We start from the raw sequence: 27,752 nt of genomic DNA, 5'->3' as shown, positions 1-27,752 counted from the left end.
TCTCTATCGATTTAACTTGCTCAAATACGTATTAAAAATTTTTATAAGTAAAAATAATTTTTAAATATGTGATATATAATGGGAAATTGAGATAATGTACAATTGCATGATTTCTTTTTCTAGTTTTTCTTGAAGAATCAAAATTGCAGCATTTTCTTGACAGTAGGAGACACTTTTATATCATGTTGATGGGCTCCCATAAAATGTGAAAAATTATCTCTGATGAAAGTTAGTAGGAATATGGGAAGAAACAAGTGGTCCAACATTATGAGCTTGTTGATGAAGTTCCCACATTACTGAGTTACTTTCTGAACCAAATCCACCCATACTTTCCTCAACTTGTTGCTTTGTATTTACTGGATTTATATTTGTGTAGTCAGAAATCTGCAAAAACAACACAAGAATCAAATTATTATTATCATTTTATTTATTTTTTGGCGTAAGATTTAGATAGCCCTAAAAGATAGTACAAATCATTTTTTTTGGATGTATCTAATACAGTATGTGTAAGCAGCTACGAAGTACATAATACGCAGTAAAAAAGATGAAGCTATTTGGAAATTCTAATGTCTTAAAATATTATACCACTAAACACGCAATAATAAATAGCCTTTATTATATGTACGAGTATTACCTAGTGTTGAAATATACCATGGCCTCCCACATGGACACAATTGTATCATACCTATACGAGTATACGTCCAATATCTCTATGTTCAACACTTAATAATATGTATCATATCTAACTATCTAAGCCAATATCTATGTTCATATCTGTTTCCATGCAATCTAACTTTCCGCAACCCTAAGGCAAAATTCACTCCGCATCTCACCACTTGTGTTAGGGACCCCTTACCCTTTCCTCCCTTCTCATGGTGCAAGTGCAAAGTCATAAGAAAAATTAATGTTTTGGGGTCATAATGTCATATAACAGCTACATAATGTTGGAAATTTGGAATAATAGTACCAAGTTGCAACTAGGAGTCAACAGTCAATAGCTTAACTAAATTCTTTATACTAGCTATTAAATTCAATCCTAACCTATAATTCTATTGCATGCATAATTAATCTCAACCTTCACTAAAAGTCTAAAATGTTAAAAAGGATTGTTTGTACGACAAATTATGCTTTCTAGTCTTGGGCTATGAAGGCCCATGCCCTAAATTTATTTGGACCCAAAGTTGACTTCACCTAATAATGTGCTATAATTGACTGCAAAACATGCTGAATGTTTGAACATTTTGAAAGAAATTGGACAATTGGTAGTTGTAGCCTTGTAGGACATATCATATTCATACGTGAGAATGTATGATAGACCGTCCAAGAATGAATAATTTTAGTGAAAACGTTAATAATAAAGGCTACATATAAAGAGTTAAAAACGAAAAAATCAAATAAAAATATAACATTAACTACACTGATTTGTGCAAGATTTTGTAATTTATTCTTAAATTAATGAAAGATTTTAAATGATTATTCATAGCCGTAAAGGCTAGATATAACATTACCTTCATTTTTATGGAAAATGTTATACATAGCTCTTAGGGCTACCTATAAGCATTAAATTTACACTTGAAAATCGTAAAAAGTTAAGAAATCATCAAAATATAAACACTAATAATACTGATTTACGCGTTTTTTTTACACGAATTCCTAATTTTATACAATTTCCAAGAGTATATTTAGTGCTTATATATAGCCCTTAGGGCTACATATAACATTACCCCATTTTTATAGGAGTTACATATAATAAATGTTAAAATTGCGCTTTTTAAAGACATGGTCAATGGAACTATGATAAAATTTAAAAATTGTAATAATGTAACAAAAAAAATCCTAATTTAATTATAGCATACCTACACATGTAGGAAAGTTTACTACTTGAGTTTATAGTAAACGACCCACGTCTAAAATTTTCAGTCATCAAAATATATTCAATCATAATTAATCAGAAAATAAAAACACCAATTTATTGTCAATTGAAAAAGGCAGACAACTAATTCTAATTCAATACCAATGTACATGTTGATTGACCTCAAGTACTATGTGCTCATAATTGTAGCTTATAGTCGTTGATATTTTATTTAAATTTTTTGAAAGTTAGTTTTATGTATACATAAAACAAAAAGAATAAAGTAACACATTTTTTTTATAAAAAAAAATGACTAAATAAAGAAGGATAATGCAAACCTTACAAAAATTATGGGAAGCTGAAGAAGAGTCAAGCAAATCTTCTACTCTCCAACCAGGTAAAGTCTCCATTAGGTATTCTGATATACCCTCTTCATTAATTTGATCATAATTTGTCGTCGTCGTCGTTGTCGTTGTTGATGATGGGGTTGTGTTGTGTTGGTTAAACATGTCATGATCATAGCTAGATATTGTAACTGATGATCTAGTTTGTGACATGGAATTCGGCCCGGACGAGGTAGACGAACGAGAAGTAGTAGGGTATGTAGCTGATGAAGCTGAGAGTTTAACACCAGTTAGAAGAAATCTATTGTGACTTTGTGTGTGTTCATTTGTTTTGTGTATTGGTATGTCACATTCTCTGCATAATATTGCCCTGTCTTCTTTGCAAAACAAGAATGCCCTTTTCTCCTGCCAAAAAAAATAAAATAAAAAATAAAATTATAATTTAGTCTTTAAATTAACAAAGGTACAAATACAAATTATAATTAATTAAAACAATTTAAATTTTAGGATGTTAATTCAAAGTTTTCTACTCCGTAGATCGATAACAGAAATATAATAGTGGAAAACACGACTTTCAGTAACACGACAAAGACAAAAAATAGTGGATTGTCGTCGAAACTCAAATTTTAAAAAATGTTATCCATATCAGCATCCAAATAAAAACATCATTTTAACGAGCTTTAAGTTGTTAAGGATAAGGTCTCAATGAATTGTCGGTATTGTTACTAGGAAAAATAAACTTAAATAAAAGGATAAGAAAATTACTTGGCAAATATCACAAAGAGGAGAATCTTTGAAAGAAGGAAGAAGAAGAGAAAAACGAGCATGTTTGCTAGCAAGCTTGTTGGCATGGTGCACCTTATAATCACACCCTTCACAAAGTGCTGCTTCATCTGCTGTACAAAACACTATAGCCTCTTGTTTCTCACAAACATCACATTGAATCTTCATTTTTCCTAATTTATTTTTGTGGGTATGAAAAATCTTAGAAAGTGTAATATTATGAGCTAAAAAAAGTATGAACTTTCAATTTATTTTTTGAGTAAAAAAAGGAATATATTGAAAGATACCCAACAAAGAAAAAAGATTTAAGTTAGACCAATTAAATTTAGGACTTTATTTCTTTAATAAGGGTTTTTTATTTTATTTTTATTAAATTTTTTTTTGTAGAAAAAAGGGTATGGGCAAGGAAATTTCTAGACAAAGAAAGTGAGATAACATAACATGGATTTCCCTTTTTTTTGTTGCTCTTTTTGCTTTGTTTTCCTCTTCCTTTTATATACTAATGTGAGGAGAAAATATTGGAAAAAGACAAGGGGAAAAAGAGCAAGTGGACCAATGGGAAGATTTTGATATCTATCAAAAATCTAAAAGCCTAAAAGATAGTTATGATGATCTTTATATGAGTTAGATCTCTTTGGCATTGTGGGGATGAAGTTATGGTGAAGTTCTTTTATATGTTTGTATTTATTGATATGAGTTTCTCATGTATATCTTGAAAGGTAGGTTTGGTCTAGTGGCTGGTTGATTGAATGATTGATGTTTGATCATTAGATAAGTGAGTCAAAAGTATAAAATTCGAGTCTAATTGCTAGCGTTTGAGAAGAGTTTAATTTGATTTCGGTTCTCAACACTTTTAAAATTTGAATTGTAAGAAATTGATTTTAAATATGTGATAGGTGGATCAGACTCATAGCTTATATCATCTTAGCATAAGTGAATTAGTAACTTATATGCTCTTGTATGTACAGAATTAATATTTCATAAAGATAGAATTTATGTTGCATTTTCATTGAATGAATTGATCCCAATTGGGTAGAGCCCATCTTTTGACATAATAACTATTTGGAGGAGATAGGCAAAAGTTAGATAATCAAATGTGCCAGCTCATTTCATTGGTAGCTTTGGATTTGTGTTGGAATTGAAGAAGTTCAAGTAGCTTAATTAGTAAGGTTTCTCAAGTGTTTAGCTGAGTTTTAATGTTTTTTTTTTTTTTTTTTTTTTTTGAGAACGAGTTTTAATTATTTATTTCTTACAATGTAAATAAAAATCAATAGTCGTAGTTCATTTAAATTAGTTTAGATCATTAAAAACAAATTTGATCCCAACTAATTTCTTACAATCTTCTATTCTTCTTATATGAGATAATACCTATTAAATTCCTTCCCTTGACAAGAAGAGAAATGAGCCGCAACAAGCTTAGTACGAGTAATACTTCATCATTTCACCCTAAAATCTTTTTAAAAAAGGAAGAATAAAGTTAAAAGGGTGTTCTGCTAAAATTTATTTAGAATTACTCGTATATTGACTTATAAGAGTTATAACTCTAGAACATTGGCTTATTATATTATTCGAACTTCTTATCTCAATTTATTTTATACTTCGTTTGATATATCAAAAAGCAATATATAGGGAAGAACATTTAATAAGGATGCATGGGATATTTAATTTCTAATGAGTGTATGTGATAGTGAGGTTGGTTTTAGAGTTTTCTAATTTATTTATTTTTTGTTTTTAGTTATTAAACCATATACTTGTATATAATATAATATTGATGTTTCTACCGTGTCATTTTTCAAAAAATTAAATATCCCATGCATCCTTATTAAATAGACAATTAGTCATATACGAAGTAGACAGAAAAGCCATATATTGGTTGTAAACTTGTTAGCTGTAACTTGTGGATTAACAAACTCTATAATTAATAGTAATAGTATAGCTACATAATACATGGACCACTGCACATAAATACATACTACTGTATTACTCTCTATTTTTATTTGATTTTTGATGAGCAATTAAAATTAGAAATAAAGAACAAAATAAATTTTGAAATTGGACCCATATATGTTGTATTATCCGTACCATTTATGGGTATTTTTGTAGTTTTTGCATTTCGATTTCTTCTCCCACTTTGCTTGTAAAGTTCTGATTACTGCTTCCGTCCATTATCCATGTAAATAGTACACCCGTACTTTTAATTTACTTCCACCGCCTTTCTTTAGTTGCAACTTTGAAATATTTTATATTTCTCAAATAATATCCCAAAATTACAACTAAAAAAAAAAACAAACGTAGTATTTGTTTTTGTAAAATTGTGTACACGTATCTTATTTATTTTTATTTTTTTTTTGAAATAGTGTACACGTATCTTATTATTCCTCTTTGATTTACTACATACCTTATAAATAAAACTTATAAAAAAATATTTTTAAAATTATGTTACAAGTTTATACGACGACATAAATAACTTTTAGGACGAAGGAATTACTAGTAAGTAGTAATACATAATTATTCCGCATTATTGAAGAGGTAGTAACATTGCCCTTTCACTTTTGGAATTAATAGCGGCTTACCTACATGACAACGTCAAATATATAATCAAAACTTCACTTTTGTAAGTGACACAACAAGATTTGGACTTTCAAATTTTCAATCAACCAAATTCTCTTCATTGGGAGCAAGCATTATCATGTGAAATCCTTATCTTTGAATATTTTTAGGTTGCCGCTTTCTTGGAACAATAATAACTACTCCATCTTATGCATGTTTTTTATTTGTAGGAATTATTGAAAACGAGTAAGATTATATTATTGAATGCATGCATTTTTGGGCGTCCACAAATACAAAGTATTATATATATATATGAATGAATGCATGAACCAAGGTTTTACTAATGCTTTCGATGTACATTAAGATAATTAAAATATGGATGTGTGAATGCAAGTTCAAAGATGAGTGATTGTGGGTTTGGCTAAAGAACAAACTTTTGCCTTTTGACTACAATCTATACCATAAACAAAGTACTTACGTAGTACTAATTTTTGCCACAAATAAAGATTAAAAAAAAAAAAAAAAGGTTATAAAAAGTCAATGATAAACACATGACATGTAGTCACTTACTCCATGTAAATTATTGAGTAATGTTCGAGTTTAACAAATTTTATCTACAATAAGGGTCTGTTCTCTTACGTTGAAATTAAGTTCAGTTCAGCTCAGCTCATTTCAGTTCAGTTCAGTTCAGTTCAGCTCCTAATTTCCTTCTCTTATAAAATATTCATTTCACTTCAGTTCAGTTCAGCTCAATTCAGTTCAGGTTCAGTTCAGTTCAGCTGAGTTCAGTCAATGAGAACAAGCCCTAATTCTACCCTTTGTACTCTAAAACTAAAATTATAAGATAGTAGACTGTATTGTATACAACAATCATTTTAGATATATCATTTGTCAATATTTCAAACAAATATTATCATTGTGACTTAATTAAGTTTCACCAAATATTTCAAACAAATTATTTATTAATTGCTTGAACAAATCCCCCTTAAAAGAGAAAAAAAAAAAATGCTTGTAGTTGAATATGTACCCTTTAAATGGTAACCCATGAGAATATTGGTGAAATTGCTACATCTAAAAGAGGAAGAAAGTAGATTTTTTTTTTTTTTTTTTTTTTTTTTGACAGGAAAGTAGATTAATTATTAGTAATACGGAGTAGTTGGTACTCTAAGACAAACAACACCTTTTTGTAAGAATTATTTGACCGAGGAAATCTAGAGGAATCTTCAACCCTTTATAAAATTTAGATAAATAGTTTAGCTATCCAAAAAAGGTGAGAAATTGAAGCAATCAAATTCATTGGCTTTTGTTGGACTATTAAAATAATAATGCATTATTAATAAAAAAAGTACTCATAAAATATTACTCTAGTTTAAGAACTTTGTTCTTGAAATTTCCATTGCTCAGTTTCCATGTGTAATTGATGCACTTTTGGCTGTCCTTTAAATGATTGTCGTCGCGTAGCTTATTAGCAACTCCTCATAATTCATAAACGATCTTGATGGGATGAGGTTTCAAGATATGTCCTAGATCGCAAATTAATTACAAGTTTTCATTTATGCATAAGGGCCTACCTCTTCGCTTTTGGTCGTTTATGGATGGATATCTTGATGTATGTTTTCGGTACTTCGTATGTTAGTCCCTTGGTAGAACCTTCGATGTCCAAGTTGGTGTTCAAACAATTTTATTTGAGAGAATTTTAAAGGGAGATAGTGTAGTAAGTCCTCCTTTAATAAAAAAAATTGACCTTATTTATCTTCACATCTTAGAAAAATAGAATACATTGGGTAATTGAGTGATATACTTGTATTATTGTATATGTAATACAAAATAACTACATATCAAAAGCTTAAAACTCTAATAAGTTTTCTTTACACATGCTTTGATCAGAAATTAGATGTGATACCATCAACTAATGGTATGACACATTCACATAAGGTGTTTAGCGCACATTCCACAAAATCTCAAGCTTTGTGTCACCTAATGTTGGTTGGATATATGATTATCTAAACTTTGTGCTTTACACATTTATTTTAGATTGCATTGCTAAGTAGAAATGAATCAAACCTTGACAATTGGTCAATAAGAAATCCAAAGATTTGAGCTCAACATTTTGCTAGTTGCCATTGCTCTAGCATCATATTAGAGATCGGATCCGATAGATCATGCTCAAATCCTATTAGCTATAGAGTGAATTTATCAAAACCTACACACAACTTTAAGGTGAAAAGAACAATATCAAGACTGAGATTCTTAACCTTCAACAATTAACACTAATTATGTCAAATACAACCCTTCACAAATACTTATTTTAAGATCGTTATCATGTAAAAGGCATAAAAGTTTGGTTTTACATGATTTATTAAATTTAGACATCAGAACTCAAGAAAAGGAAATCGCCCACAAACAGTTCTGCTTTCTAGCTCATCTTTCCTGTGGGAGTATCTTTTTCTTCTACTAGCTCCACCAGTCGGAACACTAATGGTGATCATGGGCTGTGACGCTGCGTCAAATCAGGCTACGGCATAAGGAGTATAATTTAATACTTCAGTGGCTGAATCAGACTCTGAGAGAAGCAGGCAGTTCATATAACTGATATAAGCCCGAGTAAAAAGCCTGTAGGACATTGTGGACTTCCATGATAGAGAATTAGAGATGGTCTTGAAAATTGATCGCCAACAACGTCCTGTAAATCTGTAATATAAAGTTTCTTCTGATGAGTTAATTAAGTTTGGTACATCAGTACAGAGTTATAGCAGTATAAACCTGAGGAGTATCCAAACCACAGGTAGCACAAAATACTCCATTTTTTCCTGCCTCCTTGGGGATATAACAGTTTTATGACAGTTTTTTTTAATTATACAAGCGCAGATAGCCAAAAAAAAAAGAAAAAAAAAAAGGAACCAGGAAAAACTTTAGGAGTTGACAGACCATAGAAGAAATCAAGAAAATCCTTATTGTAGCCCATATAATACTATATATACAGGACTGAGACTGGAAGTAGTAAAAACAACACATTTTGCGAGAATTATGCAGACATACAGTGAAGATTATTTTGTGAAAAAGAAAACTTAGAGAACAATATCAGCACATTTAACAAGCATAGGTAGCACAAACTTAGTCAAGGTTTTTAATTAAAATTCACAACAAAATTCTAATGGTACTTGTGATAAGCTCTTGTAGCATAGACATCCAAAGAAAAAAATCTGAAGACTGACCAGTTACAGCGCCCACTTAGTTATGTTTAGTTTACAGCTACATCACTTGACTCTTCATTTCACCTCAAATACCTATGTGTGAAGCCCCGTATTCAATACTCAGGTATTGGTATGACAGTTAGACACTTTACTTTTGAACCAAAATCATGTAAGAGTTCACAAGATGGTTGTGTCATATTCTAGCCCCCCTTGTCTAAAAAAAATCCTTTTAGCCAAAGCTGGATAAGACGGTATACGATGTAGACAAAACACATTTCATATCATGAAAAGTATCATCGTAAAATTCATAATGCATGAAATGTTCAAGATAATCTAATCAACTTTGGCGGGTCTGTTTCAACAGCTTATGGTCAACATGTTAGCTGCTGTAGTAGCTCTACTGTGGAGTACGAACTACGGAGTATTAACATGGTCTCTATAACTATTGATTTCAGTGGACCTTGACATCTTCATTATTCTGACATTCCGTAGGGTACATTCATAAATAGATGTAACAAAAATAAAAATATATACATGTGGACTTGATAGTAATGTACTATCTCCAACCCAAAATGTTTCTCCCACATCAATTCCTTCATCACTCTTTACCATTTGCTCCTATCTTTTTTATGCATCTTCTGTATGGAGGACCATGGACAGCTCCTGGTCTCCTCAGGCTGTCAGGCAATCAGCACTTATATAAAGCCCAATATCTCTTCACCTTGCTCCAAATTAAGAGCTAATGATATTAATAATATATGTGCCTCCTTAATAAGCCTAGCTCAGCTCCATCCACCGAACCAAGATAAACTTAAAACAGCACTAAATAACCACCCAGTTTGTGATGAATAGGAAAACAGGATAATAATGTAAATACATGTACATATAATTATCTTCAGTTTTATGTATTTGAATAATGAATATATCTTGCATTTTGAAGAGCAAAAACATCTGAATAAGTTTAATTGCCATGACTCAGGATTAGTCTTGAGTCCAACCACTTTGTTCCTAGCTATAAATGTGGATTCTTCTGCTATTGTAATGGAAAGGGCCATAAGCCATGGCATTTTAAAACTAATTATTCAATATTTCAGCAATGTTACTCATTTGATTTCTTAATTGCCCAAGAAAGACCAAATGCCTGAAGGAGGTGAGAAATATCCTTTCACACTCAAATGAACCTAGAGAGTGTTATAAATGACAGCATTATTGCTGGGAAAGAGGGAGGGAGGAAAGAGGGGTGGACTTTAAGGATCTGAAGAATGCAGCTGATACAGGAATTGTAAAGGTGATCAAGCTAGATCATAGAGAATCTGACATGTACAAAAGTGTAATTGGTATAATATTTAATTGATAGGATGAGTTTTCTTATTACTGTAACTAGTAACATCATTGAATAGCATTCCAGTAAGGCAAATACTGTTTGCTATTCTTGAGAGATTGAGCAAGCCAAGCACAATAATTTATGTAAAGCTCCTAACTTTGTATTAAGCAGTGTCATCAACATAATTATAAAACAGCAGTGGTGGTGTGTGCAAGTGGGTAGGCCGGTAGGGGATGGGGCAGTGATAAGGCAGCTTCTAACAGCATCAAGCATATAAAGGACAATCTAAACTCAAACTCTCTCATCAGACATCTCCAGTAGCTAAAGAACGGTACCTGGTTGGGCAAAACTGCAAAGGGTCCAAATACCCCATACTGCAACTAGGCAGTACCTTTCCCTTCACAAATATCACAGTCAGTGTATCCAAGGCCTTCACAATATGGGCATTTTGCTCCTCCGTCCACCCAATCCAAAAACTGCTTCATATGTCTGAACATAAGATGCAAAGAAAACATGCAAATAAAAAAGATAAATAATAGTAATGAAATTTCAACCAACCTGTTCTTCGACTTGTGAATCTCCCGTTCCATCACACTCTGCAGTGAAAAGGGAACTAGGGTTTAGCTAGAAAGATTGATAACATGTAAACCTAAGCAAGAGCTTTTGCTGCCAGTTATTTATTTCCTTCGGAAGCTTAAGAATTACTAGCATTGTATTGCTTCTAGTATGATTTGTTGGGGATAAGCCAAAGCTCACAAGTATTGATTGAGGCCAAGTAAATCATAGCACATATAGAAAGAAGTTCCAGCGTATGTCATGACTAATTCTCAAATGATTGGAAAAAATATTGTGCATCAACTCTAGGGACCTATTTACCAAAGAGATACCTTTTTGCAAGTGAAATAGAATAATCTACATACCCATGCACAATAGACGACCCTCCCCTCGACAACTGAGGCATTTTGGTGCAGATGATTTTCCGCCACCCAACTTATCATTTCCTTTATTTAGCCTGGAAGGCTCCTCCCACCGATTCTCACCTAGAAGAAATACTCGGTGTTCAGGAATACCCACATCAGTTGGCACTTTCTTTGCAACTGTCTGCTGAACTTCTTTGACTTTGATAGGAGCCCCATTTGCTTTGTCCTTTCACCATAACAACAAATGAATTAAGCAGTTTGAATCGAATTATAAATCAATACTCAGATACTCAACACTACACTCAAACACCAAACACAATGTATATTCCCTATAACACTACTAAGCTGGTACTGTGCTTTGTTTTCTTTGTATACAAGGACAAAGAATCAATCTCCCAATAATGTAACACGATTACACATCGATGCTTGATTCCTCAAAAATACAGCACGAAAGAAGAAACAGCTCACAGCTACAGCACATATTAGAAAACAAACCATTCCTGTTTCATCCATAGCACTCACTTTTGGGATATCAGCCTTGACTTGTGTTTTAGGACTCGAACTCTGTTGAGGCGCATACAATTGATCAAGCAGCTCTAGAGTCATAATCCCATCCTCGCGAATGCCAATTGAAGCCTGTGAATTATGTTCATCACAACCAATGTAAAATTTAGCATAATCAAACAATGCTGTTATCCAAATTTAAGAGCACTAGGTCATCAAATCTTTCTTGATTATAATGGAAATTTACCATTTCGAGCAAAAAAGTTTAAAATGTACACAAAAAAAACAACATACTTGCCAAGTTTTAACAGCTCTCTCAGTATCAGTAGAGAAATAACTAAACTCCATGTCCTCCTCTCCAGAATAAAACCCTAATTTCATCAATGCATCCTGCCATATACATACAATTACATAAATTAATCATATAAAAATAAAATTAACAATTAACAAATCATACTTCAAAATAAAAATGGAAGAAATTAAAATCAAAATTAGGTTTTAGAAAATGAAATCAATCAAACCTGCATAGCACGAACTTCTTCACCTTCGCATCCAATTCTCAAACTAGTACTCCAACTCGAACTCGAACTCGATTTCGCCTTCTCTAATGGCTTCGTCTCCTCCTTCATCTCACTTTCCGGCGAATTCACAGTCGAAAAATCAGAACCAGAATCCAAATTCACAGATTCCACCTCAGAATTCAACTCACTACCAGAAAAATCAAGAATCCGATTAGAATTCTTAGCTTCCAAAAGAGCCGCCATTTTTGTCAGAGTAGTAACCTCAAAATCAGCAGAATTCGATCGATTACTACGAAAATCATCCAATTCCGACTGCAAATGTTGAATTTGAAGCGATAATTCGGAAATCTGGCGTAACAAAGATTGTCGTTCGGAATTCCAGCGAGCTTCTTCGCGAAGCCATCGTTGTTCTTCTCGAAGCCATCTCTGTTCTTCTCGAAGCCATCGTTGTTCTTCTGCTTCGTAATCGCTAGGGTTTGATGATGCACGTAATCTGCAACGACGAAGATGATGATGATGATGATGATGAAGAGGAGAGAGATTGGAGTTTTTGGTGGTAGTTTGGAAGCTTCTTTGGATATGGTTATGGAGGTTTGGATGATTGGTAATGGTGTAGAAGTTGCTAGATATTATTACCGCCATTTCGTCTGTTTTTTTTCGGGTATTTTTATTTTTTTATTTTTTTATAGTGAGTTTCCCTCCGTTTCCTACTTCACAATTGAGTGTTCCATCTCTTAGCTAAAGAAACTTATTTATCCATGGTGGAATGTTTTTATTTTTCTCTTTCCATTTTCAATAGTTTGTCATAAATCACCAATTGGTTTCTATGATAGAGTAGGGCATAAATGGGGTTGAATTGCTTATTCTAAATAGTTGGCAATTTGGCGTAACTTGACGTGAGCATAATATGAGAGACACGATGGTAGGTCATGAGTTGTGCATAGACATCAAGGGGAAGGGAGTTTGTTGACATGACATGAGTTGTGCATAGACATCAAGGGGGATGAAAGTTTGTTGACTTGACATGACTCGACATATAAACTATTAAACATTTAAACTTGTTTATGAAATATCTACACAACTTTTCTTGGTACAACTTGTTGGAGCATTTACACAACAAAGTTCGTGCCCAACATGATAGGTTATCCATAATGGATAAAAATTAATTATTCACTTCCGTGGTAATGCGTATTCCCCCATAATTTATTTGTTTTCCTACACAAGTTTTCATTATTATTAGGGTGTTTTAGAGTAATAACGTACTTTTATAGAGCAAGTATTTAAAAACGGAGGGAGTACTAGTGCTGCGTAGGATCCTTCTTCTTACCCGAAAATACACCCCAAGTAACCAAGATCCATATACTTGTACCTCATAATACAAACTCTACACCACTCAAAAAATTCTGGTCATTTTCTCCTGTGTTTGTTCTCTCTCATTTCATGGCTTCATCCATTGCAGTGACCACCTCGCCCTCCTGTTCTTCAACCATCTCTTCTTCGCATTACTCTTCTCATTCCCAGGTCTCTCTATCTCATTTATGAATGTTCTGTAATTCTTTACTTACTGTATCTAAATTCTTGCTTGATTATCTTTTTTTATGGCGGAAAATTGTGGGAATTACAGTATGCTTTGAGTCAATCATGGAAGCAGGGAACAATCAGGTTTTGTAAAATGATTAAGCAACTCCCTTCTCCATTGTTCAACCAAAGGTACTTCCTTATTAATTTTTAATTTTTTATAGTTCAATTCAATTTATTTATATAATTATGTAATTGGGTGGATTTCGTTAAAATTAATGTAGAATTTCCTCCTAAATGTTGTTGAAAATGAATGTTTATGATTATTACTAATTATTTGTGTTCAATTAATAGAATCACTAAAAAAAATCAAATGTTTTGGGGGTTTATAATTAGTTTATTTTCTAGGTGCAATATTCTGTATGTTGAGACATTCAGCATTATAATTGTTAAATGGGTGATCATTTTCATGGTAAAAGGCCTTGTTTTGGGTATATTTAAAACAGGAGAAATTTGGTCTGTGCAGTCAGTCAAGGTGGTGCTGAGGAAGCTTTCAAGAAGACTGTTGAAGTCGATAGGCTGATCGATACGTTAAGGGAAGCTAATCCGAAAGAGGTGAGAATTTCTTATGCATAATTTGTTTGCCCTTTTGTTGATTACAAGCTTCTTAGTGTTAGGTTGCTTTGTTTTATAGTTCAGCTATGTTCAAGAAACACATTTTTGCATGATATATTAGTCCTGGAGTCCTCTTTAATGCTGCAAATTCGTGTTGTAGCCAAAATCCTATGCTCGTGGGCGGTGGGCTTCATAGCCACTCATAGGAATGGGGATGTTGATAAATTAGCTGACCATGTTGTGGTTTGATTATCTGGCAATGCACGGAGAAGTCATGATTTTTGTAACATTTATAATCGAGTAGGAGTAGTATCATTGCCAGGTACTAGGGAGTAGGGAGGTACATGTATGTAAGCTTTTGTGATTGTTGATAGAGGTTCTTTCACTTCTTTGGTGCAAGTGTACTTCAGAAATCATTGTTTGAACAAAAAGTTGTATTAGCCAATTTGCCTTAAGTGATTGTTTAAATCCGACCAGTTCAGGACTTGTGTTTCCGTTGACAGTTTCTCGTTAGCTGATATTGGTTCTATTTGTAACAGCTACCACAGCTCGTGGCTGAAAATGTTCTGGCTTTCAATGAGGGTTTCTGGATTCGGCTAGCTGCCAGAACTGATACCTGCAAATCAGAGGATGATAAAGCATGGTTTCTTCACTATTGTCATTATTTTTCTGTGGAATACTAAGTTGTGGATTCTTATTTTCATAAAAAATGACCTGGCTTTGTTTGCATGCAGAAAGATTATGAAGAATTGGCAGCAACGTTAATGAGTACAGTAGACCGTCTTGTTCACAAAACCAATGTACTTTCTTGTTTTAATTGGGATACCCTTCCATTCAATCCAGTCACATTGTCCATTGCTTGATCTTATGTTCTTTGTTCTCTTTTGAAGGAAAAAATTGAGTCAGCTACTGATGTTTTAAAATCGATTCTCAAACATGTGGTGGATGAAGATCAAGAGCTTACTTGGCCACCAAGAGACCCCGAAGCTCTCAGTCTGATGGAACAGGCACGTCCATCTTCTTGTACACTGATTATTTTTTGTTATTTTGACACACTGCTTATTTATATATTGTGTCCATTGCATGTATTTCGAAACTTAGTTGCTTTTATCATATTAAGTGTAGTGTCTACAGTATAGTGTTCAACAGGTTCATCTAGCTTTTGAGATTATAAGTAAATTGAAAATTTCTTGTTTCTTGACGTTTTTAATTTTTTTTTTTTAAAAAAATTTCATTGTGCCCTTTATATGTGTTCACCAGGAGTTAAATCAAAGAGAACAAGAAGGATATCTTGATGAAGGATTCCTTTCAGAAGTCAATGCACAACTGCGGCAAGTGAGTATTCCTTTCATTATGTGATATATTTAGATTTTCTTGTATATTGTGGTAAAGAACTGGCCAATTCAATCTTAACCAACCATATCTGATACTCCGTATTATTCATTGAAAAGACTTGTATACATGTCTTCTGTTTCTCTTCATCATGGTCATTGAGGCCAGCTTATCACATGAAGTGCCGAAGTGGTGTGACCTTTTAAACTCAATAAGATGTATCAAAAAGTGACAAACTGAAATATTCATACATGGATAAGAGAACCATTTAGTCCTCTGTGGTTTGAGGTCTCAAACTTTCAAATAGTCAGATGTTTATACATTACTGCCAATATCATGGAGGAAGCTGTAGTCCGTAGTCTTTCATCTTTTCTTGCAGGCAAAAGAAGACGGGGACAAGCCAGGACTTGTGGCTATGCTGCAAAAAGTTTTACAGCTTTATGCCTCCAGAATTCTTTCAAAACGTAGTTATGCTAAAAAAGGTATGTACCCCCACCCATATTTCTGGTCTGTTGTTATTAGCTATTTGGCAGAACCAAACTTTTGTACTTCCAGAATCCAGATACTAGGTGTCAATTAATTTGTTTTACATACATATATATCAAAGGAATGTCAGACTCTTATATGGACCCTATCTCCAGTGAAAGTTTTAGTTTACTCAGAACTTAGTGTTGCTAACAAATTTCTTGTTTCAGTAGCTTAGATTTGGAAAATCTATTCTTGTGCGAATAGTTGCTTGTGAAGTTAAAATTAACCTTAGCTTCAAAGGATTGCTTAATTATCTCTTTGAGTGTTACTTTAATATTATATTCAGCATCCCAGTACTTTGTAGATTGATCCTGTATTCCTGTGTTAGGGGCGCTGAAGGAGGCAGTAAACGAAAATTCATGCTTATTTGTTACAATAATGAGTAATTGGAGTCTTTATGTGTTTCTGTACAGGTAATGAAATCCTGAAGACGGAGCAATTCCTTGAGACTATTATTAAAGGTAACTCATCTTTTATCAATGTTGGTTCCTGGTTAATTTTTGCTCAACTTTCCTCTCTTAGCATTGAATTATCTTCATTTCCACGCGGAGGAAATCTGCAACATCTTATGTCCCTTTCTGCCATTAACCTTTCTTGGAAGACATGAAAAAATTTCTGATTACTGAGTGCATAATCTCCCATCTTAAGTTCACTTTTACTGCTTGCAATCCTGTTTCTTGAAATTACTTTCTTCAGCCCGTCAGATTTCATCTAGATATTGTGTGGTGAACCACATTGCTTGATATGAAGTTCATCTTTAGCTTGACCTGTGCATTTAGCTAAAGCCAGCTTGCATGGGATATTGGGAAGTGTTATGTGTATTATAGTTCTTTACTGCTTGTACTTGCCTTTCAGCAATTCGTAAACACTTTTGAACTTGTGCAGCTCCTGAAAGTGAATGGAACATGCTGCTGCTTAATGGTTTAACAATTGCAAAAGGAGATATTTCTCCAGAGGAATTTTATGCTGTGCTTAATAAACGAAGAGAACGAGTTTTGATTCGAACAGTAAGTAAAAACCACTATCTCCTTTTCCCCTTTTGGCTGTGTCATATATCCACATTAGTTCCTCGTTGTAAGCTTGTAACCAGTACTATTAGAGGTATCAGTCATTTTCCTATGTTCAGGAAGGAGGATCTTACCAGCAGCGTATTCTTACCGAGTACCTTAAAGGCATACAGTCAAGAGCTGAGGAAGTTATTCAGGCCTTACAAGGAAACCAACAATGAGGTCTCGAAGATCATTTGAGAGTTGAGACAGTTAAGGTAGTTACCGGCTTATTACAGGACATTAAAGAAAATGAAGAATTTTCAAGCCACGCTTACGAATTCAGCCTTTCTCCAATACAGTTCTCCTTGCTACAGAAATCATCTTTTGATGAAACCACCTTGACTCTGTTGAAAATTCAGGAACAACTCAACATAAAGTTTGCTGCAAAACTTCCCCTTCCTGTTCATAGATACTAGATTCCCCATTTTTGGTGGTTGTTGCTTTCTTTGGAAGTTCTTCGATTAGATTTTCATGTTATTCCCCTCGGAGTCACTCCTGCTTGACATGAAAATGCTTGAATACGTTACATGTACCCAAAATATCAAAATTTGCTTCTTAGATTAGACGAAAAGGTCCAAATCTTGAGATAACGTAGATGTTCAGGCTTGGGTAAAGATCATGTTTCATGTCATATGGCAGGCTTCTACATACCTTCCCACTTCCCAGTAAGTCCGAAACTAGTACGGAGTATGTGGTGTTATATATGAAGCACCTAAAAGGCTCAAAGGGAGTTAAATACAAAGTATATGGACAACATTTGGTACCAAAGAACATTATTGATTGCATGCAATATCGATTCATTTAAACGATTTAAGCATGACAATGAAATTTTTGGATGGTAAATGTATTTGTAGTTTCGTACAAACTAGATAAATCTTGACCACATAATCTTGAGATTTTTAGAGAAGCCTTAGGCATGATTTAGCGGTAAATGTTTTATAATATTTCATCTATTCTTAGTTTAAAAACAAATTACAGAAACCAACTATTTTGATTTTAATCATTCTCCTTTTATTGATCAGGAAATATTTCTCAAAAAGGGAGAACAGGAAATAAATTCAACCAAAATAATTTGAACTTTGGAAAATATCTTCTCTAAAGCAATTTTTCCCTATCTAATCATTTAATCCGCAAGTGGTAAAAAGCCAAATATTGACTTTGTTTCTTCCAATGTTAAGTCTATCTTGCTTTATATGCAAGGATGATGAGTGAATGAGTGATGACAACGATTTATAGTGATTAAAATTTACGTACAAATGTACAATTACCCAATGCACCCATGAATGGTCCAACTCTTAATATTATCCCCAAAATATTACTCAGTATTTATTTATTTTTTGAATGGTCCAACTCTAATTAATACTCCGTATTAATCATTTTTTTTAGAGCCACAGGGGCGGGGGTGAGTATTGATCACATGATTTTTTGAAATCGGGAAGGAAATTCTAACCACTTGAGCTATCCATCATTCTCAAATGTTTGAAACTACACGTATAATGGTTGAAACTTTGAAAGTGATATTGTAAATGTTGTTCAAGCAGCAATACACAAAGAATACATAGGTTTCTCCTATACATTTGGACATTTTGGTATTAGATGACATTAGGAAATATAGTCTATGTTTTGATTTTTTTTTTCTTTTTTTTTTTTTTTTCTAATACTAGTATTAAAAGAGCATGTAATACTATCACATGTAAATACACTATTCGATTTTTTAAAAATTGACAAAGCTAACTTGCAACCGTTAAGAAATCTCGTGTCGTGGATGTTTTGCTCATTGTCCACGTGTTGTAGGGATTACTCGGCCAATAGTATAAAGATTACCTTTTTAAAAAAAAAAATTATAAGTGGTCACATGATATAACCAACCATACACAAAATGACCTATAAAAAAAATAAAAATAAAATAAAAATAAAATAAAATAAAGAAAAAACCATACACAAAATGTGTTGTTATTAACTTGTTGCATACTCATATTGATCGTATCAATCAATCATCAATAATCAATAACTTATACTAAAGGCGAATCAATCAATCATAACTTATACTAAGGGTCTGTTCACATTTACTGAACTGAGCTGAACTGAACTGATTGGAGCTGAACTTAACTGAACTTAACTAAATTGAGCTGAAATGAATATTTTATGAGAGAGGTAAATTAGGAGCTGAACTGAACTGATTGAAGCTGAACTGAACTGATTGGAGCTGAACTGAACTCAAATTAAGTAAATATGAACAGGCCCTAAAGGCGAAACTAGGAATGACACTTGTCATTTCCTGGTTAAAAATTTTCCCGCCTTTTTTTTCCCTTCCTTTTTAATTTTTTTGCCATATTTTAATGACATCTATACATTTTTATAACATATAATAATAGTCATTTCTATTTTGACAACATATTTAATCCAATATTACTCAATTAAATTTTTTACATATATTCTATATATACTTGGAAACTTTTAATTACAAAAATACTAACATCAATCATCAATAACTTATACTAAAGGCGAAACTAGGAATGACACTTGTCAGGTTAAAAATTTTCCTGCATTTTTTGGATGCACATACAATCATTGTATGTTGTTCCTACATACAACATCACTAGAAATTTGACACATCATTAAAAAAGGGAGAAAATTAGGAGTCAAATATAAATTGAATTCTAATGGAACATGACCCATTATTGCAGCCAATAAAAACATGACAAAGTAAAGTTGTATGTGGGGCATACAACAATTGCATGTGTAGCCTTTACCATGAGATTAACTTGGAATGTTAATCTTAGGGATTAAGTGGGGCTCCCTCGTATATATAATACTACCTCCGTTTCTGAAAGAACGACCCATTTGACCTAATTTTAGTTCCAAAAAGAATGACCCATTTGCATTAACACCCACCAATTTGTAATAATATTTGTGCAAAAGTAGATTTCCCATATAAAAATTTGATTTTCCATGTTATTTATTATTTTCTCTCTCTATTTTTTTACAAACCCCATGTAAATTTTTCTTTCCAATATACAACTTTCTTAATACCCGCGTAATCAACCCAAATGAGTCGTTCTTTCGGAAACGGAGGGAGTACTCAAATAAAATTTAATTAGTGACATCAGCCATCCCAATGAAACCACGAATTACTGTGTCAAGTTAAGAAAAATGAAACCACGAATTACACCTCCCTCCTATGAGGCTATGGATATGATTAAGAAATTACACTCTTCCTTACTTTCTAATTAAACGCAGCAGTGAATCCAGATCTACGATACTATCATAATAAAGGGGAAAAAAAATAAATACAGTACTAAAAACCCTTCTTCTCTCCACTCCCTCATTTTCTCTCTCCTAAAATCCTCTCAATTTTTAATTTCTCTCTCTTGTTCATCTGTCGATTTTGGATGCAAATTCTGCGCTTCACTTGATCTACCACTACTATTTCACTTTTCAGATCTGAAGGTAATTTTAGTTTGAATTTCAATTTTATTTTCACCGATCTTTTTATTTTTTTTGAATTCGATTTATTATTGGCATTCGATCTGCTTTTAATTAGTTTGTTTTACGGTTTGATTTTTATTTAGTTAGGGTTGTAATTGATTTGGTAAGTTTTTAATTGATTTCGGTTTGATTTAGTTTGAGCATTATGTGTAATTAGGTATTTTCTGAATTCGATCAGATTTTTTGATTTAATTAGCTTTTATGCTGAAATAATGAGCTTAGATTGTTTTAATTAGTAGTGGTTTCAGAAATTGGGGGAGAATTTAGTGGACTTGATGTGAGTGTTGTTTGGGATGACTGTTGAGTGTGTGATTTGATTATCTGTACATTTGTATGTGATTGAGCTTGAAGTCGTAAATTATTTTATAAATTTGGTACTGAATTAGGGATACTGAGATATGTTGATGTTTCGACGAATGTAAATGATTAATTGAGTGGTCATTTTGTTGAAATTACATTGTTTTGATTGGTAAAAACATAATAAGGATGCTTAGAGCTTAGTTGTGCAGTATCTGTTCTGATTGGGTTATGATTGTTTGCAGCGAGAAAGATTTGAGTGATGTTGACAAAGTTCGAGACAAAGAGTAACAGGGTTAAGGGACTTAGTTTCCACACTAAGAGGCCATGGATCTTGGCGAGTCTCCACAGTGGTGTGATCCAGCTATGGGATTACAGAATGGGTACACTGATTGACCGATTTGATGAGCATGATGGCCCTGTTCGTGGTGTTCACTTCCATAAATCTCAGCCACTGTTTGTGTCAGGAGGTAAAAAGTTATATTAATATTGTGTTCATTGCGTTTTTTGGTTGTCAATTGTAGCATCGAATAATAGTTTAACCTTCATGCCATAGATTATAACATGTATACCCTGTTCATAAATAATGTTCATCTCTTTATGTGAGGCAAAAATAGTCTCCTTCCTTCAGGATAGTAAGCTGTGAGAATTTGCCTTTATACCCTCTCTAACATCCCTTACCACCTTATGGTCTTGAAGCATGGATTAGTAGTGACCTTTGAGGTATTTACCTTAATTACCTATTAATTCTTTGCAACTTATATATGGATGGAATTTCTCAGTCTCACCTGATCTCATCACACATTAGTGAATGTGTCAAGGCTAATGAGCTAGAGTGCAGCCAAATTAAACCAATGCCTGATCCATTTCCCATTGTCTCCAGGCTAACAAGCAGATTACGACTCCTAAATTTATAATATTGGATGGAACTTGTAATTTATGGGCTAAGATTGATGTTCTATAATAATTTGTAGGCCAGCTGGGATGTTGGTATAGAAACTCATAGATGAAAACTGATTCAAGGTTGTTTATATGAGTTTCTGGATGCACTGAAGAAAGTATCCCCAAGTTAGCTGTATTCTTATACAATACTATATAATCTCTATGGATGTGGGGCAAAATGCATATGACACCGTATAGATATTATAGACGTGTGGTTTATAATATAATTATAGGATTAAAGATGCAAGATATATTAGTTGTCCCATGTTTTCTTGATGTGTTGGATTCTCAGTGCATTTAACTTCTTGTTGAACATCTTAGACCTTGGTTATTTGTTTCACGAGTGCAGTGATTGTGTATTAGGTGCAGTTATGTTATACTTTGTAGATGATTTTGGTAAAAGTTGACATATTCTGTAATATGCGTCTCATAAGTGATGTATATACAACTTCCTTTGTTTTGTCAGGTGATGATTACAAGATTAAAGTTTGGAACTATAAACTCCACAGGTGTCTATTTACTCTACTGGGACACCTTGATTATATTCGTACGGTGCAGTTCCACCACGAAAGCCCTTGGATTGTGAGTGCCAGTGATGACCAGACTATTCGCATTTGGAACTGGCAGTCGCGAACATGTATCTCTGTCTTGACAGGACACAACCATTATGTTATGTGTGCCTCATTTCATCCGAAAGAAGACCTTGTTGTGTCAGCATCTCTTGACCAGACTGTTCGGGTCTGGGATATTGGGTCGCTTAAAAAGAAAAGTGCATCTCCTGCAGATGACTTATTGCGACTGAGTCAGATGAATACAGATCTTTTTGGTGGGGTTGATGCTGTGGTCAAGTATGTCTTGGAAGGTCATGACAGGGGGGTTAATTGGGCTTCATTTCATCCTAGTCTGCCCTTGATTGTTTCTGGAGCTGATGACCGTCAAGTGAAATTGTGGCGTATGAATGGTAAGTCTATTATGTGACCTCTGGTTTTTTTTACCCATTGTATATGGATGTTAATATCAGGACTTAAAAATAAATATTTTAATTGTATGACTTTCCATCAGTTTTATGGATCTCAAGATGCTCTCTCCTATAATATTAGGACTTAAATTATCTGTAGGAGTAACCTGATAGAGAGTTAAAATAAGCAATTAATCTGTTGCTTCCCTGCTTTTAGACGAGTGGAGTGTTGTTTGTTTCTGGTGCCCAGTATTTCTTCTGTTTTGTCTCTTTCATAGATAGAAAATAGAGTACATGGGTTTTCTGCGACCACTTTTTTGATACATTTTTTTTTTTGAACCTTGGCATGGCTTGCCTAGTCTCTAGACTGGCAATGAGTAAATTCCAGGATAGGTTTTTGGATTCCACTCTTAAGGCAATTTTTTTTAATATAGATCAGAATTAATATGTTCCCAATTTGTACCCTTTGTCGGGTTAGCAAAGAGTTCTTTAATTTAGTCCTTAGTCCCTTGTTCCAAGTTTAGTGTGCTTTTTTTTTTTCCAAAACAATACCCCATATGCCTTCAGTAGTAGTCCTTGATATCTTACGTGTTCATGTAACTTGTCCCTGGAGGCATTTTTTTAATGTTCTGTTTGTTTAAAGGAAGCGTTGGATTTTGAACAATCTGTAGACATACATCTCTCTCTCGCTCTTTTCTTTTTTGAGTTGATTTGATTGCTCTTGTTTTTTATTTTTATTTTTTTATTTTTTTTTTCAAATGTGGTTTTGTGTAGAGTAATCAAGCTGTTAACCTCTTGTAAAATATAGCTTTGTCACTTTAATCAACTTGATAGATAAAAGAGGACATTGGTATAAAATATAGAGTAATTGAGCTGTTAACTTCTTATAAAATACTTTGTGTAGCTTTGTGACTATAAAATCTACCTAAATGATAAAATAGGACATTGGTACATGTGTGTGTCTGCGCGCTTGTGTTATTACAGTTAACATTGGGTGCTATTAAACTTGCATAGTTACTTTTTCCAGTTAAATTAATACATCTTTATACCCTAGTTAAAATGTAAAAGTTGCACATGAATGTCATGGAATAAGTATTGTGTTAAGTCTAGAGTTGGCTCTCAGTTCTATTTTAGGCTGAGGCATCTCGTGCCTGCTCTTGCATGATTTTCTGCTGAATGACTAGCTCTTACTAGTTCATTTTTTTATCAGATACAAAAGCTTGGGAGGTGGACACGTTGAGGGGACACATGAACAATGTTTCCTGTGTTATGTTCCATGCCAAACAGGATATTATTGTATCTAATTCAGAAGACAAAAGTATTCGTGTCTGGGATGTAACAAAGCGGACCGGCATTCAGACATTTCGTAGGGAGCAAGATAGATTTTGGATTCTTGCAGCTCATCCTGAGATGAATCTCCTGGCTGCTGGTCATGATAGTGGGATGATTGTCTTCAAATTGGAGAGAGAGCGTCCTGCATTTTATGTCAGTGGTGATGCCATGTTTTACGCTAAAGACCGTTTCTTGAGGTTTTTTGAATTTTCAACTCAACGAGATACTCAGGTTATTCCTATTCGCCGGCCTGGCACTGCAAGCTTAAATCAGGGTCCTCGGACTCTTTCTTATAGTCCTACAGAGAATGCTGTCCTTGTATGTTCTGATGTTGATGGTGGGTCTTATGAGCTCTATGTTGTACCTAAAGATTCATTTGGCAGGGGTGATACGGCACAAGAGGCAAAAAGAGGTGTTGGAGGATCTGCTGTTTTTATTGCTCGTAACAGGTTTGCAGTGCTTGACAAAAGCAAAAATGAAGTGCTGATAAAGAATCTGAAGAATGAGACTGGGAAAAAGAGCGTCCTCCCTATTGCCACTGATGCGATATTCTATGCTGGTACAGGTAACTTGCTCTGTAGGGCTGAGGATAAGGTTGTTATATTTGACCTTCAACAAAGGAGTATTCTTGGTGAACTTCAAACCCCTTTTGTCAAGTATGTTGTCTGGTCCAATGACATGGAGAGTGTTGCCTTGCTTAGTAAACACGCCATTGTGATTGCAAGTAAAAAGCTTGTGCATCAATGCACTCTTCATGAAACGATTCGAGTCAAGAGTGGAGCCTGGGATGATAATGGAGTATTCATCTATACAACTCTAAATCACATCAAGTATTGTCTTCCTAATGGAGATAGTGGCATAATTAAAACGCTTGACGTTCCAATTTACATCACCAAGGTTTCTGGGAATACAATTTTTTGCTTGGATCGGGATGGAAAGAACAAGGCCATAGTTATCGATGCAACAGAGTATCTTTTCAAGTTATCTCTGCTGAGGAAGAGGTATGACCATGTGATGAACATGATAAGAAGCTCTCAACTTGTAGGGCAAGCAATGATAGCTTATTTGCAGCAGAAAGGATTTCCTGAAGTTGCTTTGCATTTTGTTAAAGATGAGAGGACCCGTTTTAATTTAGCTCTGGAGAGTGGAAATATTCAAATCGCCGTTGCTTCAGCAAAGGAAATTGATGAGAAAGATCACTGGTATAGACTAGGGCTGGAGGCTCTTCGCCAGGGTAATGCTGGTATTGTAGAATATGCTTACCAGAGGACAAAGAATTTTGAGAGGCTGTCTTTTCTTTATTTAATGACTGGAAATGTGGAAAAGTTAAACAAGATGTTGAAAATTGCTGAGGTAAAGAATGATGTTATGGGTCAGTTTCACAATGCCCTTTATTTGGGTGATGTAGAGGAACGTGTTAAGATTTTGGAGAATGCGGGGCATTTACCTCTGGCTTACATCACTGCTTCAGTCCATGGGCTGCATGATGTTGCTGAGAGGCTAGCTACTGAGTTGGGAGATGATGTTCCGTCCTTACCTGAAGGTAAGGTCCCCTCCCTTTTGATACCTCCTTCACCTGTTGTGTGCGCTGGAGATTGGCCCCTGTTGAGAGTGATGAAGGGGATCTTCAGCGAATTTGATACTGTTAACAGGGTCGATGCTGAAGAGGAAGAAGAAGAGTTTGGTGGTGAGTGGGATAATGATTTAAATATGAATGATGTTGAGAATGAGGAGGTGGCAGAAGATTTGGCTGACGAAGAAGTAGCTGACGATAATGAGGAACCAGGATGGATCTTGGAGGATTTGGATCTTCCCCCAGAGATAGATACTCCAAGAGCTTCTGTTAGTGCCCGTTCAGCAATGTTTGTTGCTCCAACTCCTGGCATGCCCGTCAGTCAAATCTGGACCCAGAGATCAGCTCTTGCTGCTGAGCATGCAGCGGCTGGGAATTTTGATACTGCAATGAAATTGCTGAATCGGCAACTTGGGATTAAAAATTTTACTCCTTTGAAACCCATGTTCCTAGATCTTCATTCTGGTAGTCATAGTTATTTACGTGCATTTGCATCTGCTCCTGTTATTTCTGTGGCCTTGGAAAGGGGTTGGACTGAGTCAGCCAGCCCTAATGTGAGAAGCCCACCGGCCTTGGTGTATAGTTTATCCCAAATTGAAGAGAAACTGAAGACTGGCTACAAGCTCACAACACAAGGCAAATTTTCGGATGCCCTTCGGACCTTCTTAAGTATGCTTCATACTATTCCTCTGATAGTTGTGGAGTCCAGAAGAGAAGTTGATGATGTTAAAGAACTGATTGACATAGTAAAAGAATATGTCTTGGGTCTCAAGATGGAAACTAAGAGAAGGGAGCTGAAGGATGATCCAAAGCGTCAGCAGGAGCTTGCTGCTTATTTCACTCATTGCAAGCTTCAACCTACTCATTTGAAGCTGGCCCTGCAAAATGCTATGACCGTTTGCTTCAGAGCTAAGAATCTCCTCACAGCTGCTAGCTTTGCCAGACGGCTCATTGAGACAAACCCCAGTGAGCAACAGCAAAAGCTTGCCCGGCAAGTTGTACAAGCTGCCGAGAAGAACATGACTAATGCAGTTGAACTGGACTATGATTTCCGAAATCCTTTTGTGACATGTGGGGCCACATATGTGCCAATTTATCGTGGTCAAAAAGATGTCTCATGTCCTTATTGTACTGCACGGTTTGTTCCAAGCCAAGAAGGGCAAATCTGTAACGTTTGTGAGCTTGCTGTGATCGGAGAAGATGCATCTGGTTTGCTTTGTTCCCCATCTCAGGTAAGATGAGCAACCTCCCTGCTCGACTGAGACATTTGTAAACTTTACCCTCTCTGCATTGGCTCTATTCTGTGGCATTAATTGCTTTCGCATCTGCCAAGGAAGTTATATCCCGAAGAATGAACCTCAACAGCTACACATGTAAGGAAATTGGACAGGAATGAATGTTTCTTAACTTGCTTTGTGATGTCAATTTTTTTTTTTTTACTTTCTACCTTTAGTTTATTTTACGAATTCAGATGTAATAAACTCTGGAATTTTGATTTTTGGTCATTCATGTTAGATGTTGATAGACAGGAATGGCCAAAGGGCTCGTGTTAAACTAGATATGGTCATAGGTACAAGTCGTACAACGACGTCTGAACATTCAGTTATGCAGAAATTTGGAGATTTTATTTAACCCACACCTCCCCTATTAAATTTTGTTATAAATTTTAAAGTATTTTCTGCCTATGAAAACTGAGTTATTGTACCATATGCATCGTTTTCCAAGACTCCAACTCTCATGGTTGGTAGAACTTTTGAACTTTACTGTTCAATCAAGCATTTTTTACTCACCCAATTTATTTACTGTATTTATTTTTTTATTTTATTTTATTTTAAAATTTTATTATTAAATTTTTTTTTTTTTTTTTTTTTTTTTTTTTTTTGTGTGTGTGTGTGTGAAAAATCATCTGTCTCATAACTGGAAGCTGGATTGCATCGTTTAACATTGTTATCTTAATCTTTTTTCTTTCCAACATTTAAGATAATAATTGGAAGACATGCAACATAACTCTTAATAAATTGTGAAATAGGAGGAATGAATCTATTGAAGGATGGAAGGAAGTACTAATTTTTCATTACTACTTCGTATTATTTTGGCAAAAAAATGTAGTCTCAAATAAAAGTTTAG

General features: G+C 34.2%; 4 protein-coding genes across 5 annotated transcripts; 2 read left to right on the top strand and 2 right to left on the bottom strand.

Moving 5' to 3' along the window:
- Positions 1-38: 38 nt before the first annotated feature.
- Positions 39-3,285, bottom strand: LOC145558878 (B-box zinc finger protein 20-like). Its single transcript, XM_081620235.1, has 3 exons — positions 2,962-3,285; positions 2,191-2,601; positions 39-384 (listed from the first exon to the last, which is right to left on the bottom strand). Exons 1-3 carry the CDS (start codon positions 3,145-3,147, stop codon positions 214-216), a joined length of 768 nt encoding a protein of 255 aa, XP_081476361.1. The 5' UTR covers positions 3,148-3,285; the 3' UTR covers positions 39-213.
- A 4,465-nt stretch (positions 3,286-7,750) lies between these two features.
- LOC145558877 (uncharacterized) lies at positions 7,751-12,772 on the bottom strand. 2 transcript variants are annotated; one of them, XM_081620233.1, is made up of 7 exons: positions 11,993-12,772; positions 11,766-11,861; positions 11,490-11,603; positions 10,968-11,193; positions 10,606-10,643; positions 10,383-10,526; positions 7,751-8,220 (listed from the first exon to the last, which is right to left on the bottom strand). In XM_081620233.1, exons 1-6 carry the CDS (start codon positions 12,632-12,634, stop codon positions 10,428-10,430), a joined length of 1,215 nt encoding a protein of 404 aa, XP_081476359.1. In that variant the 5' UTR covers positions 12,635-12,772; the 3' UTR covers positions 7,751-8,220; positions 10,383-10,427. The 2 variants fall into 2 exon arrangements, with proteins under 2 accessions (XP_081476359.1, XP_081476360.1); XM_081620234.1 differs by having other exon boundaries at positions 10,383-10,523; positions 11,993-12,765.
- Positions 12,773-13,352: 580 nt separating this feature from the next.
- Positions 13,353-17,896, top strand: LOC145560261 (uncharacterized). Its single transcript, XM_081621517.1, has 11 exons — positions 13,353-13,513; positions 13,617-13,702; positions 14,017-14,125; positions 14,665-14,763; positions 14,860-14,925; positions 15,016-15,132; positions 15,386-15,460; positions 15,837-15,939; positions 16,399-16,446; positions 16,871-16,992; positions 17,112-17,896. Exons 1-11 carry the CDS (start codon positions 13,433-13,435, stop codon positions 17,211-17,213), a joined length of 1,008 nt encoding a protein of 335 aa, XP_081477643.1. The 5' UTR covers positions 13,353-13,432; the 3' UTR covers positions 17,214-17,896.
- A 2,216-nt stretch (positions 17,897-20,112) lies between these two features.
- Positions 20,113-27,257, top strand: LOC145558876 (coatomer subunit alpha-1-like). Its single transcript, XM_081620232.1, has 4 exons — positions 20,113-20,484; positions 21,066-21,290; positions 22,229-22,723; positions 23,931-27,257. The coding sequence occupies exons 2-4, from the start codon at positions 21,083-21,085 to the stop codon at positions 26,864-26,866; spliced, it is 3,639 nt and encodes a 1,212-aa protein (XP_081476358.1). The 5' UTR covers positions 20,113-20,484; positions 21,066-21,082; the 3' UTR covers positions 26,867-27,257.
- Positions 27,258-27,752: the final 495 nt, after the last annotated feature.

This window comes from Chenopodium album, chromosome 9 (assembly GCF_948465745.1).
Source record: "Chenopodium album chromosome 9, dcCheAlbu1.1, whole genome shotgun sequence".
Lineage (NCBI taxonomy): Eukaryota > Viridiplantae > Streptophyta > Magnoliopsida > Caryophyllales > Amaranthaceae > Chenopodium > Chenopodium album.
Note: the sequence above shows the minus strand (reverse complement) of the source record. Positions and strands in the feature narration are given on the sequence as shown.

Excerpts from the sequence above, each read along its gene's own strand:
- LOC145558878 (XM_081620235.1), bottom strand. The coding sequence starts at position 3,147 with ATGAAGATTCAATGTGATGTTTGTGAGAAACAAGAGGCTATAGTGTTT. Across the intron at positions 2,602-2,961 it reads CTCTTTGTGATATTTGCCAA|GAGAAAAGGGCATTCTTGTT; the intron begins GTAATTTTCTTA and ends TTTTTTTGGCAG. Across the intron at positions 385-2,190 it reads CTTCCCATAATTTTTGTAAG|ATTTCTGACTACACAAATAT; the intron begins GTTTGCATTATC and ends TTGTTTTTGCAG.
- LOC145558877 (XM_081620233.1), bottom strand. The coding sequence starts at position 12,634 with ATGGCGGTAATAATATCTAGCAACTTCTACACCATTACCAATCATCCA. Across the intron at positions 11,194-11,489 it reads TCAAGGCTGATATCCCAAAA|GACAAAGCAAATGGGGCTCC; the intron begins GTGAGTGCTATG and ends TTATGGTGAAAG. Across the intron at positions 10,527-10,605 it reads ATTCACAAGTCGAAGAACAG|CAGTTTTTGGATTGGGTGGA; the intron begins GTTGGTTGAAAT and ends AGACATATGAAG.
- LOC145560261 (XM_081621517.1), top strand. The coding sequence starts at position 13,433 with ATGGCTTCATCCATTGCAGTGACCACCTCGCCCTCCTGTTCTTCAACC. Across the intron at positions 15,133-15,385 it reads CTCTCAGTCTGATGGAACAG|GAGTTAAATCAAAGAGAACA; the intron begins GCACGTCCATCT and ends TGTGTTCACCAG. Across the intron at positions 15,461-15,836 it reads TCAATGCACAACTGCGGCAA|GCAAAAGAAGACGGGGACAA; the intron begins GTGAGTATTCCT and ends CTTTTCTTGCAG.
- LOC145558876 (XM_081620232.1), top strand. The coding sequence starts at position 21,083 with ATGTTGACAAAGTTCGAGACAAAGAGTAACAGGGTTAAGGGACTTAGT. Across the intron at positions 21,291-22,228 it reads GCCACTGTTTGTGTCAGGAG|GTGATGATTACAAGATTAAA; the intron begins GTAAAAAGTTAT and ends TTGTTTTGTCAG. Across the intron at positions 22,724-23,930 it reads GAAATTGTGGCGTATGAATG|ATACAAAAGCTTGGGAGGTG; the intron begins GTAAGTCTATTA and ends TTTTTTTATCAG.